At 42.3% G+C, this 22,219-nt stretch overlaps 1 protein-coding gene across 2 annotated transcripts in view; it reads right to left on the bottom strand.

Moving 5' to 3' along the window:
• The window catches only part of mcu (mitochondrial calcium uniporter), a 127,313-nt gene extending 105,399 nt beyond the window's left edge, over positions 1–21,914 (bottom strand). For both annotated transcript variants that reach the window (XM_080448654.1, XM_080448655.1), the window contains exon 1: positions 21,700–21,914. In XM_080448654.1, the coding sequence (XP_080304780.1) occupies positions 21,700–21,819 (120 nt within the window). In that variant the 5' untranslated portion in view covers positions 21,820–21,914. The remainder of the gene's footprint in view (positions 1–21,699) is intronic.
• Between the last annotated feature and the right edge of the window lie 305 nt (positions 21,915–22,219).

Genomic DNA, 22,219 nt, shown 5'->3' with positions numbered 1-22,219 from the left:
GTGTGAGTGTGTGTGTGTGTGTGTGTGAGAGAGTGTGTGAGTGTGAGTGTGAGTGTGAGTGTGTGTGTGTGTGTGTGTGTGTGTGTGTGTGTGTGTGTGTGTGTGTGTGTGTGTGTGTGTGTGTGTGTGTGTGTGTGTGTGTGTGTGTGTGTGTGTGTGTGTGTGTAGCATGGCAATCCTTGGGTCTGTGCAATTACGGTGCAAACAGAGCAGATGCCAGGCTGAACACATAAGGGTTGTTCTCTGGGATTCCCTCAGGGTCGCCCAGGATGTGCAGTCTGATCTTTAACCATTTACAACCTGCCGTCCCCCCATTTAGGGCTTGTTTTGTTGCATTTTTTTAAACATTGTTGAAATAGTGAACATGTCAGATCCACAACCTCAGATCGGCTTCTTTCTACGTGCGACACCAGCGTACGACAAAAGTATGAGATAGGCATTAAATGGATAGTTCACCCAAAAAATTACTTATTTTCTATCAATTACACACCCCATAAAGCCTTGAATTTAAGGAGATTTTTTTTGTTTTTGTCGCATTCCTAAGACAATCATTTGATGACTGGCAGAAAGATGCTAGTGTCTCCGGTAGGAGACTCAAAGTTGACACTTTGAGTCTCCTACCGGAGCCGCCGCCGCCGCCAGTCATCAAATTATTGTCTTAGGAATACGACAAAAACAAAACATTTTCTATGAATTCAAGTCTCCATGGGGTGTCAGGGTGTGTAATTGATAGTAAGACGTCATTTTGGGGGTGAACTATAACCCTTTAAGTGGTTAAGAGTCAGCCTTTAATTTCTGCTCATATTCACCCTGCATTACTCACACATTTGACAGGTTATAAATGGGGTCGTCCGTGGGGAGAAGGATCTCAAGACTTCAAATTATGTCCATTGATCAGTTAGAAATGAAATTAAACTTCCACATTTTGGTCATGACTTCATCGATCCAAGAAGACCCCTCCTTAACACACTTAGAAATTGCATCAGAGAAGAGAAGAGAACTGCACCTCAAGACAAACCTGAGCCAAAGACACTAAAAGGCTACTAAAGAACCTTTTTGTCAAGGCAGGGAGATTATTATATCAATCTCAACTTAAGAGGCAGCCTTTAATTTGGGCTTTTCTTCACCCTGCATAGAAGATTAATGTATGGACGTAATGTTGGACGTTTTGTGTGTGGACTACCTTTAGCCAGGATTTTTTTTAGAAGGCTGGATGGCAATATTATGGTCCAAAGTTCCAAACACTTTGGTCCCAAAGTAAAACGCAAGATATCTCAAAACCCCTAATGGAAAAACATGGCCTTCCCTCTATACCGCTATCCTTAGGCCATATTTTCCACTTGCACACAAGATATCTCCACATCGAATGGACGCGTTGCCATGCAACCTGGAGCCGCACAACCTCTAGGGGAAGTGGTTCGCAAAGTGGGGTCCAAGGACCCCCAGGGGTCCTTGAGGGAGTTCCAGGGGGTCCTCAGCAAAATTATAAAAAGATAGTTAGGATTAGGAGCCGAATGGACCCTTATGGGTCTGTAACTCTGAGAGTGTACAAATGGAACCAAATGGACCCGTTAGGGTCCATTTGGTTCCATTTGTACACTCTCAGAGTTAAATTAACCTTGATTTTATTGGGGTCCCAGAGATAGAAATCTCTATCTAGAGAGAAATCTCTAGATAGAAAAGAGATAAAAATGGGGGTCCATAGCCTAAAATGCATGTCAAACTAGGGGTCCTTAAAAATCAAAATGCTTGAAAATCACTGCTAGAGCCGTAAAAATGGTCTCTTATGGGGGTCCTTGGCATATCTTTCCAAATGGGGGTCCGTGGGCTAATAAGTGTCAATTTGGGGGTCCTTGACATGAAAAAGTTTGAGAACCACTGCTCTAGGGGACGCTAGCGCGGCTTGTAGACTTTTATCTCTCTATTGTTTCCTCATTTCTGAGCACTCAAAAACTATTTCACATGCATTTCAAGAGTTTAACTGACAACTGTGTGACCTCAATGTATTTTAAGAACCTAGAATTATGAAAATATTAGTTTGACATAATGGGAAAATGACTGCGCATTCCATTTTCTTCCAGCCATCGCTGAATGGAACGGCAATTGGACGACGTCATTGGAGTTTAAAACACATGACTCATGTACTCTAGGTCTACGGTTACAATTCGTTACGTCTCTTTCAACAGAATTCCCCTTCCTACTTCCCCCAGGCTGTTACCTGGTGCATTTCATCAGTGGTGTAAAGTAACTAAGTACATTTACTCAAGTACTGTACTTCAGTCCAATTTTTTGGGGTATTTTTACTTTACTGGAGTATTTCCAATATTCAGTACTTTTACTTCTACTCCACTACATCTCAGATGCAAATATTGTACTTTTACTCCACTACAATTATTTAAAATCTTTAGTTACGAGTTACTTTGTAGATTTTGATTATTATTACAAAACATACATTAACCACTTCAGTCCCTATATACATTTCGGCCATTTGAAAATAGCCGATCTACAAGCTCACAACGCGTCGTGAGCTTGTAGATCTGCTATTTTCAAATGATTTTTTATACAGTACATTTTATACATTTGAAAGCTTGTGAAATGGGACATTCTGCATGATGAGTACTTTCTACATGCTGCTCTATAGAAACCACCACACACCCTCGTCTGTTCAGCCCCAGGTTCCCTTGAGAATAAATAGGCTTCACGTTGAAGGCTGCAGCTAAAGCTATAGTAGTCAGTCAGCCACCGAGGCTAAAGAGGAGCGATTGGAGCGGATGCTTTCCAATGTACAACAAACAAGCAGCAACAACCTTGGCTTCACCCACTACTCTAAAGCCACCGTGGAAAGATAAATCCTCCTAAATGCAACGCGCTCCCTTTGGCCCCCGTGACCTCAACGAGAAAGCGATGTCAATACATCCTGTTTTAACCGTGACCAACAACAAAGCCCTCATCTCCCTGGAAACGGTACACTCATGTCTCTCTCTTGCACACAAACAGCCACATACACACAGACACACACACACACACACAGACAGACACAGACACACACACACAGTGTAATCAGTCCTCTAAGATCACAGCCTTCCCCCTGGTTTTATCCGAGGTGACAGTGGGCTGTCTCTCCAGCTCTCTCCACAGAGACCAAGAGGACAAAACCGCTGTAACAAGCTTGAAAATGTCAAGACCTCCTGCCATTAACCCCGGGCCATGCATCGATCTCACACTGACGGAGTTACCACTTATATAGGCTGGGCAGGGGGGAAGACGTCTGAGTCATTAGAGTGTTTAACTACTCCGGCAGTAGATCATGTAGGTCTGAACTTGGTAAATGTTTGGTTTTCTTTTATGTTTGTGTGTTAGGTAGTCAGTGGTGGAAAAAGTACTCGCATTGATTTTTCACTTAACTCTCTCAGTGCCAAGCCCCGAGTTATCCCGAGTTTTTTCTGAATGCCCTCAAGTGCCAGAACGAAAAATCGATTGTAGATCGGCTATTTTCAAATGGCCGAAATGTATCAAGGGCTGAAGTGGTATGTATTGTAATAATAATCAAAATCTACAAAGTAACTAGTAACAAAAGATTTCAAATAAGTGTAGAGTAAAAGTACAAAATTTGCCTCTGAGATGTAATGGAGTACAAGTAAAAGTATTGGAAATTGGAAATACTCAAGTAAAGTACAAATACCTAAAATTTTTACTTAAGTACAGTACTTGAGTAAATGTACTTAGTTACTTTCCACCACTGTTAGCAGTGTTACGTCTGGTTAATCATCTGTAGCCCTGTCCAGCAGTTTGTGATGATGAAGGCCTTAGTAATGCATTATCTATCTAACAGCCTTTCAAAGTGTTATTGTAACAAAGAAAACACTGTTTAACGCCGTTACAAGGCAATTAGCACCCAAGTCAGTTGTAAGAGGTCTAAAGTTCCACTGTTTTGGTGGTGCAAGACAAATTCCATTATAGCTAGCCTATTATGTTAATTCAAAAATAAGTCGTAGTATATTCCTTTAAAGTTGGCTTTAGGTGGCTTTTCCTATAAAGTTAATAGCACTCGTAATGTATTGAGATTGAAGCACCCCGTTCCACAAAAGGAAACATTCATTTTTAAATCCCTCTTGGGCAGTTCAACGGTGCACTTTCTAGCTCATTTAAATAACAACAGGCTCATCATAAGAGTAGAATCCCCACTCTTTGAAGCGATATACGTGCTGTGTTTAGCCATAGAGCAATAACTCTCTCTCTATATTCTGCCAGCATTATTGAGATGTCTGGGGAGGAAAGGACAATAACAAGCGGAAAACTCCACTCTCCTGTTTTCCTTTTCAAAGATAGAGGTTAGGGGCCAAGGCCGCGGGAATCCTCTTCCTAAGCCCCACCGTTATTTCACAGAACACCAATATCTCTCAGCCCCAGATTTGCCGCCATAACCCTGAACCCTAAAATGGGATTCTCTCATTCCTCCAAGGAACTGATGCATCAATTAAAGCCAGCGTTATGCTTAGTTGCACAACCGGCGGCGCGCACAGAAAATAGCCCGATCTACAAGCTCACGACGCGTCGCAGAGGGACGCGTTGTGAGCTTGTAGATCGGCTATTTGTATTTTTTGGTGCACGAAACCACAAGCAACTAAGTATATCAAGGCCTTAAGAAACAAGGCAAGCCTCCACGCTGCTCAAAACCAATTTCGTCTTCCCCTCAAACTGTCTATCTTCATACAGTACTCCCCTCTGACACGCACGCCTCCATTTCGCTAGGAATCTAGTTGTTGAACAATTGCATATGTGATATCAAACCGCTGCCAGCTTTGATATACTGTGTTGTTTTCAATTAGATACGGCAAAAGCAACGGAGATAAGCCTGAAGCGCAGCGGGAGCAATATAGAGGAGGAACAGGATGGCAGAGAGAATCCAGCATTAATGGTGCTGATATGAGGTAGAGAAAAGAAACTCACATGCACATCAATCATTTACTGTCTTACTGTGAGGACACAGCGGTGTGCTTATTACATATACTGTATATTCATGTCATTATGAGAACATGCATAGTAATAACAATGAATTTGTCTACCGGTATATTCAAATTTTCATGCAACGTTGCATATCGTATTTATTTATTGAATACGATCTCCTCCCCTATAAATCATTCATTTCTCACCTGTCACAAACCACAGTCATATTTACTCCCAGTCTGTCTTACTATTACCCCTGAGATGCATCTTCCTGCATTTTATTTATATGGCTTGACTTAAGAGGGATTTATGTACCTAAAGATAGCAGCTACAATATATAGGCTATAAGTGTCACAGGCGACACAAGAAGAAACCTCAATAAAATCCAGTATCCAAATAACCTTCCGACAATGTAAATATAATCACAGTACTAGTTAACATTTGTGCAAATCTTTGAATATAAATATATTTTTAAGCGAACATTTGTAACTCAAATCTTTGCTTCTGGGGGGGGGGGGGGGTTCCTGAAACTAAATATTTTGAGATGGGGGTCCACGGCCAAATACATATACAAATACAATACAAAGTTTGAGAACCACTGATATTATAGCAACATAAGTGTTTCAGAAAACAGTTTAGGATTTAGAAGACATTATGTAGAATCGGCCTCAGGTCTTCTTAATGGGTTAATGTGGCAGTGGCTCAGGGGCAGAGTGGCCAGTCGAGCGTCCGGATGGCAACCACGAGGTTCCCAGTTCGATTCCCGGGCTCCCCCAGAGTTAGTGTCGAAGTGTCCTTGAGCGCAAGACACTGAACCCCTAATTGCTCCCGATGAGCAGGTTGGTGCCTTGCATGGTTTCCTCCTCCATCGGTGTATGAATGTGTGTGTGAATGGGTGAATGTAATGCACAATCTATGTAAAGCGCGTTGGATAAAAGCGCTATATAAATAAATGCACCATTTATGTATCACACTCATTTCCATGTAAACGTTTACAACTGGTTCCGGGGCCCTACTACAGGGTGACACACCGATATCACACTGTTGATAATAACCACACATTAGGGAAATCATTTACATAAATCTGTCACAGAGTGTGTGTGATAGATTTGGCCTCGGGTGACCTTCATGTAAAAAGCAAAGCCACCTTAGCCTAATTTACACAGTGCTGATAGTGACCCGTCCCCCAGTGTTAGCCACAGATTAGTTTTTGCTGTCACAATAACCAGCTCATATTCCCCGTATGTAATTGCCATGAAAGGTGGCATCGCTGATGATGACCTTCAGGCTGTAGCGTAGAGGGGGGGGGGGGGGGTAGCCTCACCTGTCCCCCTGGCAGACGCACTCCACTAGGCAGATGAAGGGGGGGGGGGGGGTAACCAAGCGTCACCCCATCCATCATCACATTATAAACGTTGGGCCCGGTTCAGCGTCCTTTACAGAGGTGAGTGGAGAGAGAAACACCACGGCCACACACACACACACACACACACACAGCATCAACATGGGAAGCAGGGCTAATTAATCTGTGCTGACGGGACAGAGGATCACGTCCATTTCAAGCGTGAAATCCCCCCCCACACCAGTGGTTTTCAACCCTTTTCATTATCAAGGTTCATTATTTATTCGGCATTTGAGCCACTGACCAACCGTTTGATGAGATTTAGACTGTCAGACCCAAGGACTAAGAGCATTTTTGTTATCGTTGGATATGATTTAGTCCACAGTTCCATGCTGTATTAAACGTTGATCAAAATAACAATTCTTCTACATTCTCTAATTGTGTGAATTCTTGTAAATTTAAGTAATGCACATGTTTAACAATCATTTAACTCTTGAGAGTGTAACATTAAACCAAATGGGTCAGTTTGGTTTCATTTTACACTCTCAAGAGTTAAATGATTTGGACCCATTTGGTTTCATTTTACACTCTCAAGAGTTAAAGATATATAAGGGTTCATTTGGTTACCAACTTTCCATCATTTAGCCGGGGACCACCTGTGGTCCCCGGACCACTGGTTGAGAACCACTGCCCTACACAGTACTTATGAGTCAATGAGTCATGACTACTACTTTCGTCCATCACCATGGTTTAACTCACAGCGTTTCAAAGTGGGTATTGGCCACTATTTTGGGCATGTCATTGTCAAATATATTCAATAATTTCTCAAACATTTTCAAAAATAGCTGAAATAGCAGATCTACAAGCTCACAAGGCAACCTTTTTGTGAGCTTGTAGATCGGCTATGTTCATGTTTTGTGGTTGTTGTTTTTTTAACTAAATGTTTATCCAACGATTTTGTAACCCTTTTTTTCACCCAGTGTATGTAATCTTGGGCGCTACTCTCCCTCTGCCAGCCTAGGAAAAGCCCAGAACTGAGCTCATGCCTCCTTCAATGCATGAGGAGCTAACAAGCCGCTTCTTATCACCTGACAGGGGGGAGTTTCCCCGGTAGGACGTAGCACGTGGAAGAAACACGTTATTCCAACCAGTTCCTTTCCCCTCCATCAGGCGCCCCGGCTGACCAGGGGGAGGCAGTACAGAGACCAGGATTACTGCATGATTTTTGTGAGGGTACCTACCCTAGGAGACACGGGGAGAACATGCAAACTCCACACAGAAAGGCCCTTTCGCCAACCCCACCTAGGGTATGGGCACTGATGAGGTTGTTGTTTTTTAAGCTCTTACGCAATAGGGGGGGGGGCCCCGGCCAGATGCCATGGGGGGGGCGGGGGGTCCTTGGAATGGAACCCCTGCTCTAATTCACCATCATGATTCGTGATACAGCATCTCTGCAATCTAATTAATGCCAGAAAAACTGAACAGCAGCATGTGGCACTGTGCTGTCAATGCCTCCGCTTGGCTTCCACTTACTTCAGAAGCAGAGAAGCGTTAAGATAACAGCCGTGAGCGCAACACAAGGAAGCAGATGAGAGAGAGAGAGAGAGAGAGAGAGAGAGGGTGTATTGGCAGCAGCCATGCATACTAAATACACAACACTTGCTCCAGTAAAGCCAGAATTTACACGTTGTCATTACGACTCCATCGCTCACCGAAGAATAACTGGTTTTCAACTTCAAAAACATTTCAAAAACAGTTCTCCTATATAGCCTAGGCCTGTCACAATTATTACATAATAGTCTAATCGCAATTATTTGAGATAATCTTACATTTGTAATCGTGACAGCCCTGATATAGCCTCATTTATACTTAGTTGCACGGCGGAACTTGCAATATTAGCAGATCTACAAGCTGACAACTGTCAGCTTGTAAATCAGCTATTTTCGGTGCACGACTCATAACTGTCCCGAGACTGAATGCAAAACCCTTTGACCTTTCCAGGATGTTTTCTTCTACCCATGGAGAAAAACAGCTGGTAATCGTGAGAAGGAGAGTAGGCCTAAGCAGGCCCTAAGCACAGGTGCCGGTCGTGCCATGGCCTCAGTGGGCAGTGGGGGGGTGGGGTGGAGGGGTAGAGAAAGGCACGGGGGGAGACAGGAGGAAACAATCTAGCATATGGCAGGAGGAAATAGAAGAGTTTTTTTTTAAATGGCGTAATGAGCTTTTGACACACGCCATGTGAATTAGGTCAAAAACATGTCAAACAAACTGAACACGCTCTAAGGCACATGTAAGAACGCTTCTGTGCTCTCTGAGAAATCGCTCTGTATTTTACAGTATGTTGTCGTATTGCATGTCTGCTTGCCGTTTTAAATTAGGGTTTTACAGTAAAAGAGGCAACAGCCAACAGCCAAGTGAGCCAACAAGAATACCATCTGATATCGTCACATGAATATCACTATATGATAAGCAGCAACAACAACGTGTTGTAAATAAATGAGCGGTTTTCCGCATCAGATTTCTGGCAGCGAAGACTTTTTTTAAATGACATTTTTGGGGCTTTTCTGCCTTAATTCGATGCAGTGAGGAGAGACAGGAAATAGGAAGAGAGTTGGAGAGTGACACGGAGCAAATCCACCACTGGGCTCGGAGAATCGAACCCCGGTACACAAAAATAGCAGATCTACAGTACAAGCTCCCATTAGCGTAGATCTTCTATTTTATTTTTTTAAGCCTATAATGACATGCCCAAAATATATACTGTAGTAGGGAGGCCAGGTTGAAAGTGTTCAAGCACTGCTGAAAGATTCACATTTATAAAATGTGCAAACGACTAAGAAGACTATTCTTTAGACTCAAGCTAGCTGAATAATTTAATTTAATTTAATGAGGACAGCAGCCATTACATGTCAGAATGAACATGGAAAAAAGTAGGGTATTCAACAACACAAAATAAGTACAGTACTGCACTATAGGTCATTATATTACATTCATTGAGCGTCCCTGCTGCATGTAGCGATATTGCAAGCTACGGCCACACAAGTGATGAAAAGTAAATAGTGATTTCATGTTAATTCTCGTCTTCATCTCATTCTTACAGGGAATTCACACCAGCAGCAGTGATTTCTATCACTCCGTTTTATCGCAAAAGGAGCTTGTCCGAGGTAATAAGTGAACTGTGGCCCAGCAAGACCTCGACTGCTCAGAGCGGGCAGCTAGGGAGGAGGAATACTGACAATCGATGCTAGTCTCTGGCAGCTTGTGTGTAAAGAATACATAGAATTTAGATACGAAATAGACCATGCAGTTACTCAATCTTGATTATTTTCCCCATCTACTGTACAACAGCAGTTTAAAACTTAATTGTTACTAATACTTTTATACAACAGCAGTCCATTTCTGTCAAGTGGTGTCGAGTGTGTACACCTAGTCCATGCACAATTCAGAGCACAGTGCGCTTCTGGTTGGCTGCTGCTCTGTCCAGCAGCAGCCATACAACGGCAAAGTTAAACTTTTCTCTACATTTGAGGCTCAACCATAGACTGTAAAAAGAATGGACAGCGTTACGCCCATTGACTCTACAAACCGCGAATGAAGCCTATTTTTCAGCAATTTCAAATCCGCCATCTTTCTATATCGCGTCATATCCTATGCAACCGGAAATGAATGCTATTGGTTGGGTAGCTTGTCAATCAAGAGCGGGGGCGGGGAATGAATGCTATTGGTTGTGTAGCTTGTCAATCAAATCATCCTCCTAGAGCTAGAGCATAGCCTACTTTATCGTCAATTTTAAAATAAATGGGACCATCATTTACCAAAACGCATAGCATGGTGGTTGAAAGAAGACTTTAAACTAGCGACTGGAAGCATATAGTATTTATGACAATGTTTATTAAAGGTAATAAAATCAAGTCTAAAGTTCGGCAAAAACCCACCCACTTGCATTGAGAGTGGGTGGTGGTAAAACAGCAGGGGTAAAACAGCTAAACTACAGGCCATTCATATGAACTGTCACTTCCTATATAGACTCAATTTCAAAGGCGGATGCTGGGCCCTTGGGCTCAACATTGTGAGTCTGTTCTTTAAAAAAAATAAAGTCTAACTGGCATTTTGGCATAGAGTCAAACTGTAATGTCTACCCGTTTTAGTAAAATAAAAAAAAGCTGAACCAACACTGTGGCACTTTTCTGTCATTAAAAGAGTGCTGCTAGTCTTGTGGTCTAAGGCGTGAGAGTGTCTTTGAAACATTGAATTGAGCTAAAGACGTGCTAAACCTCGGTCCTTTTCAAAACAGATTGAAGTGCAAACATTTCAGCATGTTCCCCTTTTCTGGCTTTAGTGTGAGAATGTGGCCACTTGTACTACACTCTCTGAAGGAAGGAACACTGATACGCTTAGTGAGCTAGACGGCTAATTGGCCTCGATAAATTATCTTGAGTGTTTTAATTGTGATAAAAAGATAAAAGCTTATTTCCTCCCATCTCAAATAAGCATCCACTCCAATGAAAGCATTCACTCCAATGAAAGCATCCACTGCAATGAGTGGACTGATTCTGGTCTGAAACTGCAGTTTCTCGGTTGAAAATTATTCAAACCGAGATTATCCAATTATCCAATGAGCACCATTGGGGGTACTAACCATTAGCCAATCAGCACCACAGGTGGGACTAAGGCCCTAGTCAAGCTGCTGTGAAGAATTGTCAAGCTGTGCACAGGAAGCAAGGAGGAGTAATAACAACATGCAGTGGCGAGCACTACAGACAAGATAGATAATGGTACATCATGCATTTATATATAGCGTTTTAATCCAAAGCGCTTTACATAGATTGTGCATTACATTCACCCATTCACACACACATTCATACACCGATGACGGAGGAAACCATGCAAGGCACCAACCTGCTCATCGGGAGCAATTAGGGGGTTCAGCGTTTTGCTCAAGGACACTTCGACACTAACTCTGGGGGAGCCCGGGATCGAACTGGGAACCTCGCGGTTCCCATCCGGCCGCTCTACCGGCCACTCTACCCCTGAGCCACTGCTAGATGCCGCTATATCAAGGCTGTTCTTAAATCGATTAAAAGTACCACTTATGTTGGAATCCGAACAGCACTCTACTTCAATAGCATTTAGCGTCAATTTAAAATAACAATCACATTCCCCTCCACGTAAATCTGTTACAATGTCAGACTGAAGATGCAAATGGACTGGAGTGACAATTTTGCCTGACATCAGACAAGGACATGGTGCATCTATCAGGCTAACAGTAAATTCAGAGGCCATTACATACCTTTTGGCCAAAGGTATGGCACAATGTACAACAGTTTCCACCAAAAATCATCATTATCAATAAGAGATCATTACCACTATTAACTACAATTATCAGGATGATCCTTTTCGCCGTCATTGTGCAGCCCTATTGAAAGCACCCGTTTTCCCTCACGATGTGGTTACTCTCTGTGTATAGATGCCAAGGTAAAATGTGGAAAGAAAGAATGATATGGAAGACATGCAACAAATATGACAGGAAAACATCAAGATAAAAAGCTGTAAAGTTGAATTTATTCCAAATGTTCAATGCTTTATTTGATGTCCCTGTGAAGACAAATATTGCTTCTCACCTTCAAATAATCTTCTTTTTACCTGATGAAAATAACAATACATTTGCACTTGGGCTGCTCGGTTTTTCACTGTCATCACTTTATTATTAAAACACATTTTTCACACTGTGGTTAGATTGTATATTCCTCATTTCACTCTGCAGATTTACTGTCCATATTCAAGACAACATTACATATTTCTCACATTCTCAGCATCCACTGTAGATTGAATTCATATTTACCCACACTACAGGAGACAGATCATATATGTTGTACACTCTGACTATATTTACACCTGTTAAGTGTTAATACCACTGTTACTACTCTGTTAATGACTTTGACTACGTTTATATTTATACCTGTTAATAGCTCACACAACACGCAAGTCCCAGGCGGTCCAAGTGCAGAAGGCCAAGCAAGGGTGTTATTTCTGATACTTTATCCATAATCCCTGTGCATATACTTACTCTTTTTTTTTCTTCTCCTAGCCGTGTCTCTTTATCAGAGGTGTAAAGTAACTAAGTACATTTACTCAAGTACTGTACTTCAGTACACTTGAGGATTTTTTACTTTACTGGAGTATTTCCAATTTTCAGTACTTTTACTTCTACTCCACTACATTTCAGAGGCAAATATTGTACTTTTACTCCACTACAATAATTTGGAAACTTTAGTTACTAGTTGCTGTGTAGATTTTGATTATTACAACAAAACATACATTAACCACTTCAGCCCTATATTCATTTCGGCCATTTGAAAATAGCAGATCTACAAGCTCACAATGTGTTGGCTGCGATGCGACGCATTGTGAACTTGTAGATCTGCTATTTTCAGATAGGATAAGATTTTTGTACATTTTCTACATTTGAAAACTTGTGAAACGGGACATTCTGCATAATGACTACTTTTACTTTTGTACTTTAAAGTATATTTTGATACCAACACTTTTGCACTTTTACTCAAGTCAATTTTGAATTCCAGACTTGTAACAGAGTACTTCGTCTACATTGCAGTATTGATACTTTTACTTAAATAAACAAATTGACTACTTTTTCCACCACTGCTCTTTATCTGTATGTATCTGTGCTGTGTTTCCTAACTGCGGTACTGCTATGACAACTGAATGTCTCCGGCGGGATCAATAAAAAGGTCTAACTAGCTATCTAATCGTTTCAGGGGAAACATACAGGTTCCACTACCAGGAAGAACAATGGACCTCAAACAATAGCAACATGGCGTCACTCTAGGCAACCGTATGGAATGCAAACATTTGATTACGGGGGAACACGCCCTCGCCCGGTGACAAATTCCACAGTTCGCTGGCCATTGTAGTGCATCAGCGGAGCAAAGCACATTCAAAGACATTGTAGACATTTTACTGTCCAATACAATAGGAGAACTAACCCTGCAGTGCATTGCACTGTACACATCCTACGAAGGTGCTGGAGGCGAAAAGAACATTACAAAAGGAGGAAGCTCCCACACACAAGTTCTCCATTGCAGATTCTGAGCTTTCTGAGGTAATAGAATAGACCTTCTTCAGAGCATGAACGCTGTGTCCTCCCTTTAGGGGAGAGAGGACAAATAATTGAATTCCACAGAGCAGTGAGCACACACCTGTGTCACGTTGACTTAACAACACACCTTGGTAGTAATCCCCAATACAGGACGCAGAAGAAATTCACAAGTGAAATTAAATACCCAGATTACAGTCACAGACGAGAAAAGACTCTGTGTTGTGTCTTTTCAGATCATTCTGGTTTTACCATGTAATTGTAAAACCAGAATGATCTGAAAAATTGTACATAGATACTGTAGTATACTTGGTAACAACAAGTTTTCTCATATTCAAATTATCATTAAGAGACATTCAGTGTCCAGAAATAGATCTAGGATGATACACTATTCTGTTGAAGAGAGGACTAACATGCTTGTCTGGATATACCAGATTAGTTGTAAATACATGTCTGTATCCTCATTTCTTGTCTTTTCTCCCTACAGTCTGCTACTGATATCTAAAAGTAAAAGTATTGAAGGAGTGGGCAGTTAGTTCCTCCTCAGTGCTGCAGAGCTGCTCATGACAGCCAGGTTTGGTTTTTTCCTTCCTCCAACTGTAATCTCTGTTGAAGGCCATCAATACAACTTATGAATATAAGAATCGATTTAACCTAATCACAAGGTGATGGCAATGTCTTACAGCCCCACCACACACAAAAATCCATTGCTTGGGAACACTGTGATTTTTATGGTCCACGTCCTCAAAATATCACTCGTAATGCAATATTTTCTTCCCCATTCCCCTAAAGCAACTGGCAAAACAGGCTTGGACTAAAACACACTTCCAGACACCACAAATGAAAGGCAATGAGCCACGCAGCTCAACTATTACTACCTCGAAGGTTGCCTTGTTTGTTAAATGACACAGTGCATTTATCTATGAAATAGGGTCACCAAAAAACGTTTCCGTGTGACATTACGCCATTATCTGCTTCTCTAGGTATTCTCAATAAAAATGTGACGTTTTTAAAGTAAAGATAACTGCAACCTCATCAGAAGAATCCAATATTCAGATAAATTTACACACACACACACACACACACACACCCCCACACACACACACCCCCACCCCCACCCACACACACACACACACACACACACACACACACACACACGAAATGCCTTCCAAGTACCTAATTCATACCCATTAGTGCTTCTGTGTAAAATCCTAACAGAAATTAAACAAAACTGAACAACCAGGCTGAATCAGATTATCGTGCTTCATAAATCAGAGGTACTAGACTTGCTATAATTGGAATGGAGAATAGCGTACCATCTGTCCCTGGCGTAAAATAACCGACGCCATGAACAAATAAAGTGCCAATGACATTACAATGAGATGCCATCAATCATCCATGTATGTCAACTAATACGAAAGGGAGGTCCACAGCTGTCAATCAGCAGACTCTAAAGTAAACAGTAGAATCCTTAATTAGCCTACACAACCCCTTTGTAGCTTAATGACCATTAATGTGCCGTTCCATACATCATGTAATGTCAAAAACATTTTGTTCTCGATGCATCAAACCTTTTCCCTTCTCGGACAATCAGGCGGCAAGATTTGTCAAAATTCCAGCGGCTCCCATGAATTGAACGATGGTAACAGAGCAGTTTAGCCATCATGATACAAAACTGAAATTGGTGGAGCTTCTCCGTGGGACAGAATTATCAATCACTGTACCATCTTATCACCTTTCTAGGGGTGACAGTCACACTGTCTCACAACAACAAAGCAGACACTGACTCTTTTATCACACTAATCCGGACTCGACTTCAGCCGAGTCGATGATAGCAGCAGGGGTAAATTAGTTTACACTTACACGCTGACTGGATTAAAGCAGAGAATGGAGACTCAACTCCACAAGAGGCCCAAACGACAACACACACACACACACACACCTACTGCTACATTTCAATGTCACTGGGGACAAAATATGTCCATAAATTAACAAGAGTCTAAAACCTTGCTAGCAGGCAGCCCCTAGAGCAGTGGTTCTCAACCTGTGGGTTGGGACCCCCAGGGAGGTACCCACATGATTTTGGGGAGTCCCCAGATGACAGTGAAGTGACAATTTAAGGACTTTTAAGACCTTTTTAATACCTCAAAAAAGAAAAAGACAAATGCATCAAATGTAATCAACAAACTATACATAAAAATTGGTCAAACATTTACCAAATTGTCAAATAATGTAAGAAAGAGGCAAACATTGTGAAAATAGCCGATCTACAAGGTCACAACGCCTCAGATCTGCTATTTACACAATATTTATCTGTGGAACCGAGTCAAACCATATTGAATGCCTCAACTCCTACAATTCCAAGTGCTTGTCAGGGTGGGGGGTCCCCAATTCAAATAAGATCATTTTTGGGGGTCATGGTTTGAAAAGGTTGAGACATGCTGCATCTTACACCCAGCTGGAGATTTTGGCTGAAGGGTGGCGTTGGAAGAAAGGCCACGGGGGGGGGGGTCACCAAAACACAGTAGGTTTCATCCTGCAATTTGCCCAATACATTTTGAGATATCATCATGGCACTAGAGCAAAGGCAATAAAGTCACCAAAATGAATAGGGGCCATGCTCCAGGTAGCATGAATGCACACGTTTCATGGCAATCCATCCATTCGATCTCCCCTGAGGCAGCACTAGAGGAAAGGCCACTGGGTCACGTAATTCAATTTGTGTCATCCTCTGGGCCCTAGAGTTCAAATCATTTAATCTGAGTGGATCCGATTTTTAACAAATTTATTTGATTAGACAAACTTAATATTTCTTATTGACATAATGGTTGCTGAGATCATTATATGATCACAGACTGGATATCAAAGTGATCCCAATCCTGTTTGTTGGGTTTTGAACTACCCAAATTCAATGTCTGGAGGCCTAGGGGATCAAATTCCATGGCACTCCGGCCAGTAGTTTTTAAGATATGTTGTTTGGCACCAAAAGCAGTCACATACAGTACTTTATAGCACTGCTGCTGTTAAATGACATGATAACAATGCATGGCATATCGGCTCTCGGATCCAATCGTAATTCTTCGTCAGTGTTACAGATGTGACATAAACGAACATTCACTCAATTTGCCTATAGCCCAGAGAATGAGACTCACTTCAACCTGTGATTTATAGCCACTTTCACGGGGGCTGTTTATTCGCAATGACTCCTCTCTCTCCCCTCCACCACACTTCAAGAGGGCAGCCGTTTATAGGACAGCTGGGTCAATAGTAAGCCAGTGTGCAGGTTAAGTGTGCCCCTCTGGAGTCCACAATCTGCCCCGCATCCCCAGAGGGTTGACCCATCATAACTATGCTCACAGCCAGTAAGACCTATATAGTATACAGACTGCGTACCTTTGGCTCCGGACAGGACCAGACCCATAGAGACCAGACCCATAGAGAGAGAGAGCTACATACACGCTTTGATCTCGCCGCAAAGCGGGTCGCTATGGGCTGTAATCAAAGATGGTTAATCTATGAAAATAAACCATCCCAATTGGAGCCACTAGAGGCGACATGGTATAGTATACAAATCCTACAAATGGTCTCCTAAGTGTGCGTCACTCTCATTTTAGATCACGCTGGACAGGACACACCCCGCGTTTTCTTCCCCAACTTAGGGCTGTCACTCTCGATTATGAAATTTTACGTGACGATTTAATTGTCACACAAGTAATCGCGATTAACGATTTCATTGTGTTTCTGTCATTGAACACTGTACATATGCATAAAAATGACATTTCTGTTTGGCTTTTAGGCTTTGAAGTTGCATATGTGCAGATATGACAAATAACGAAATGACTGACATATTCAATGACTTTATACTTTTAAAAAAACATTAATAGTGGAAATAGCCGATCTACAAGCTCACAACGCGTCAGGAAGCGACGCGTTGTGAACTTGTAGATCGGCTATTATGTAATTATTGAGTAATAATTGTGACAGGCATACCCCAACTACGGTAAAGCTTCTGGGGGCTGTATCTATTTTTTCATACCCTTCAGAGCATAGACAATACACCGTGGTATACAATTACAGTATTCAATAAAATACATTTATTGCCCAATTACTATGTAGAGGTCTAGTCCGTAAGACCAATTCAAGCTAGATATCTAAGCTAAATATTCTATTTCAATTACATTTCTTATCTGCACCGAGACCTACTGTACCACTGTCTGTGATGCATTTAATTTTCAGAAACAGTTATCAGAATACATTTTTATGTTATCCGTTGGGTGGTTGTTTGTTTGGCGACCAATTAGCTGATTACAATGTGACCGCCACCCCAGATTATGGGATCTAGACTTATCAACGAGCCAATTAATGTGACCATCCATCGCTATCAGCTCATCTGACTGACTGATCATGGATGAAATACAGTACACTTCATATCTAATCTGACAGCCCATGTGGAGAATCCCTAAGACCTAATCAGCTCAAACCGCTGCTTACTTGGCCAGTTACATAACTTACTACTGTACTTAACCACTTAAACCCCAGCATCTGTATTGTGGGTAAAGCTTTCGCAGAAAGACACGCAGTATTGAAACCAGGATTTCAAAATACTGGGGTAGTATATATACATATAATTCTTTATAAACCACCTATTCTATACTTTGTTGTCCACTGTTCAGTACTCACACATGAACAGTGGTGGAAAAAGTACTCAAATGTTTTACTTAAGTAAAAGTATCAATACTGCAATTTAGAAGTACTCTGTTACAAGTAAAAGTCCGGAATTCAAAATTTACTTGAGTAAAAGTACAAAAGTATATGAAAATGGACTTAAAGTACCAAAAGTAAAAGTACTAAAATATTTGAAAATAGAAGATCTATAAGCTCACAACACGTCGCGCTGCGACGCGTTGTGAGCTTGTAGATCGGCTATTTTCAAATAGCCTAGGTATAAAATAGGGCTAAAGTGGTTAATGTAAGTTTCATAATATCATAATTTATATCTGAAAAGTAGCTAGTAACTAACGTTTTCAAATAATTGTAGTGGAGTAAAAATACAATATTTGCCTCTGAGATGTAGTGGAGTAGAGGTAAAAGTATTGGAAATTGGAAATACTCAAGTAAAGTACAAATACCTCAAAATTGTACTTAAGTAAAGTACTTAAGTAAATGTACTTAGTTACTTTCCACCACTGCACATGAACACACACACACACACACACACTGCCACACGGCAGTCACAGGCCTGTCAGAAAGCTGTCAGACACTGACAGGTTTAATGTTGGGCGTTACGGCAGTTGACTTGGAAAAGACACGATTATGCCAGTCAAAATGAAAAAGACAGATAATAAAAAAATACAATCTCAGCAGTCTATCTAAAATAAAAATTGTTCTGCCAAAAAAACACTCTGAGCAGTCACCTCATTAAATCAGTTTTTTTGGATAGGACTACTTGTTTTAGAAGGAGGGGAGAACATTATCTCCCTCTACGGGAGACACTTGGATGTAATGGTTACTGGGCAGCAGGGGAGCAGAGACCATGGGCTAGTGGACCATGCTACAGCTATAGCACATCCCAGCTAGCTAAGTCTGTTCTGACAGACACTTAACCCTTTCAATCCGGGAACACATCTGTGTCATTTATTTTAAGATTTCTTTAGCTATTAAAAAAATAGCAGATCTACAAGCTCATAGCGCAGCACTCGTGAGCTTGTAGATCTGCTATTTTTTTATAATCTTGAAAGATTGTGCGAATCTTTGAATATGTATATTTTTAAAGCGAACATTTGTAACTCAAATCTTTGCTTCTGGGGGGTCCCTGGAACAAAACGTTTTGAGATGGGGGTCCGTGGCCAAATACATATCTAAAAATGTTTTCTAAATCCTAACAGTATGTTGCTATATCAGTGGTGCTCCAACTTTTCCATGTCAAGGACCACCCAAAATGAATGATATGTATTTGGCCACAGACCTGATTTTAACCTGAGGTTAAAAAATAGCAGATCTACAAGCTCATAGCGCGGAAATCTTAAAATGACACAGATGCGTTCCTGGTCTTAATGGGTTAACCTGCAGGGCAGTCTAGGTGTCACCCTGGCAGTAAGGGGTCCTCTTTTCATTTCACAAGTCACTGGCAGGCAGGTGTAAGTGCGAGTGTGTGTGGGCGAGTGTGCGTGTGCGTGTGAGTGAGAGAGTGGATGGGGGGGATAAATACAGTAATGTGTCAATAGGTAAGGGGTAAGGTGTCCTTGCCACAGACAGAGTGTTACAGCCAGCCTGCTTGAGCTGCAATGACTTCACTTCCCCATTCTTTCATCATTATGCCACCAGTACTGTGTATACTCTGCCTTCACCTCCCTCATCAGGCAGTTTGCTGAAATGGCTCATAGTTCTTAGCAGCAGACAAGCCGATCGCTGAGCTGAGGCAAGGTTATAATTATTGTGCTTGCTGTGGCGGAGAAGAACAATACACAGCAAATCACAGTTACACACACCACCACACACCACCAGCCCAGGTACAGTAGTGTGCAATTTATGCCGTAAGTTGTGAAGAGATGCATCTGTTCATGGCTCTCTGCATCAGCTTTACAGGAAACCCAGGAGCTCCCAACTGTACAGACGGGGAAACACCCGCAGGGGGGAGGGAGGTAGAGAGAAGAAGGAGGGAGGGAGGCAAGGAGGGAAGGAGGGAGGGAGGGAGGAATAGCAGGCTGGCTGGAGAGTCTGACATCATCAAAGTGCGGGGTTCCATGTTTATGCCAGTGTGTCTGTCTGTCTGTCTGTCTGTCTGTCTTCATGAATACAACGTGTCTCCCCCCCCCCCCCCCCATCCATCTCACAAATTCCACTTACTACCTTTAGGAGGACATACAAATCTGAGCTCATAATAAACCACAGAGTGTGTGCTGCCGCACTCACAGCACACACTGGGACTCACACTGCGGTTTACACACGATCCAAGCAGAAAAGGGAACAACCCGAGAGAGACATACTACTGTCAACTAAAAACAAGAGCTACAGTGGAGGAAAAAAAGAAAAAAAATGAACTGCTGCCTCGGAAACATTAAAGCAGCGGAAACATGAATACTGAGAGAGAGAGAGAATAGCATATTTCTCCCTGCTATGTGCCTCCTACCCGTTCCCGTCCGGACCAAGCCCCAACACAACACAACATGTACTGCAGATGTAGATTCACACACACTGTTTTAACACTAGAAGGTGTGTGAGATCTTCAAGGTGAGAGACCAGACCATCGTGCACACACACACGCAGCAGCAAAGTCTACACAACAAGCGGTGACTGGGGAAACACGGCTTCAAAGTTGAAGGACACGATAGAATAATGTGATATTATAGACGATAAGGTTAGGCATAATAATGTGAGAGAAGAGGAGGAGTTGTACAGTAAACGGCGGGGCAGCAGTGAGCTCGAGCTGTAGTGGGGCTTCCAGTAAGGCGAAGCTGCATTGTAATGTCTCTGTCATATTTGACCAAATATAGCAGCTCTAGACTGTGACTTTAAATAAAGAGAAACGTGAATAAATAATACTAACGCATAATAACGGGAAAGAAAGCGCAACCCCTGCAGGACGGGAATTGAAAATCTTCAGGCTAGTTAGCCATACTTCCTTAGCCAGCCAGCCCACCACCGACGCCTCTTCTCGTTCTCTTAACGCTCTGTCAGGAGCTGGTGCTATTCCCATGGACTGAAAATTCCACTGCCGTGCAAGGTCTCCAACTTTAGTAAACAATTTCGCTACATATCAAAACAAAGGCTGTTTTGTGTTGTTGAAAGACCATTCTCCACGGTGGGAAACGTCTCAGGACCCCACCTTCTCTGGATAATATTTGTTTTGGGCAGAAAATAAAATATGTTCACGAGACGGAAATCATTTTTATTTTACTCACCTGCGCCCTCTACAGGTTTGGTCAATGATAATTTATATTGACCAGATCTGTAGAGGGCGCAGGTGAGCAACACAAATAATTTCCGTCTGGCGGACATATTTTATTGTCTGCCCAAACAGTGTATTATCCAGAGAAGGTGGGGTCCTGAGACGTTTCCCACCGTGGAGAATAGTCTTTCAACAACTCAAAACAGCCTGTAGCGAAATCGTTGTCTTTAGTTTTTTACTAAAGCTGGAGACCTCGCACAGTAGTGGAATTTTCAGTCAATGGGAGGAGCTGCGAGGCTAACAGAGCTCTGGACCAGAGCGACTCTCTCTCTCTCTCTCCTGCCGTCCCGCTCGCGCTCGGTCCGTACACAGGCTCGCCTCTACCGGGCTGAACGACGCGGGACTTACCGGTCTGATGTGCTGACGGTGTCGCTGTGAAGAGACAACAAGTGCCGGGAGGCTGCTCGCCACCGCCCCGCTCCTGCTCCGGGACAAGAGGAGCACCGACCTACACACTTTCGCAGCCATATCTCTCTCTGTAATAATAGTGAAAGCTCGCTAGGAAAGCAGAATGCTGCGGGCGGACCACCCCGTCCAAGACACATACACACACACACACACATACACACCGAGGAGCGAGGAGAGGAGAGGGAGGGCGGTGGGCGGGTTGCGGGGCTGGACTACAGGCTTCTTCTCACACGCCCAGTCACTGTTGCACCAATATTCAATATCAAGACGCTCCATACAAGGCACTTTACAGTTTACACTGCACAATTAAACTAAACATTAAATTAACACTTTACTGCGTACAAAAGTACATACCCACGTGCATTTCGTTTGTGGCGATTATATGAGGCTTTTTTGGTTGGTTGGTTGGTTGGTTGGTTGATTGATTGATTGATTGATTGATTGATTGATTGATTGATTG

Source organism: Gymnoscopelus braueri (genome assembly GCF_963280865.1).
Source record: "Gymnoscopelus braueri genome assembly, chromosome: 14".
Taxonomy (NCBI): Eukaryota; Metazoa; Chordata; class Actinopteri; order Myctophiformes; family Myctophidae; genus Gymnoscopelus; species Gymnoscopelus braueri.
The sequence above is the reverse complement of the archived record's forward strand: the minus strand, read 5'-3'. Positions and strand labels throughout refer to the sequence as shown.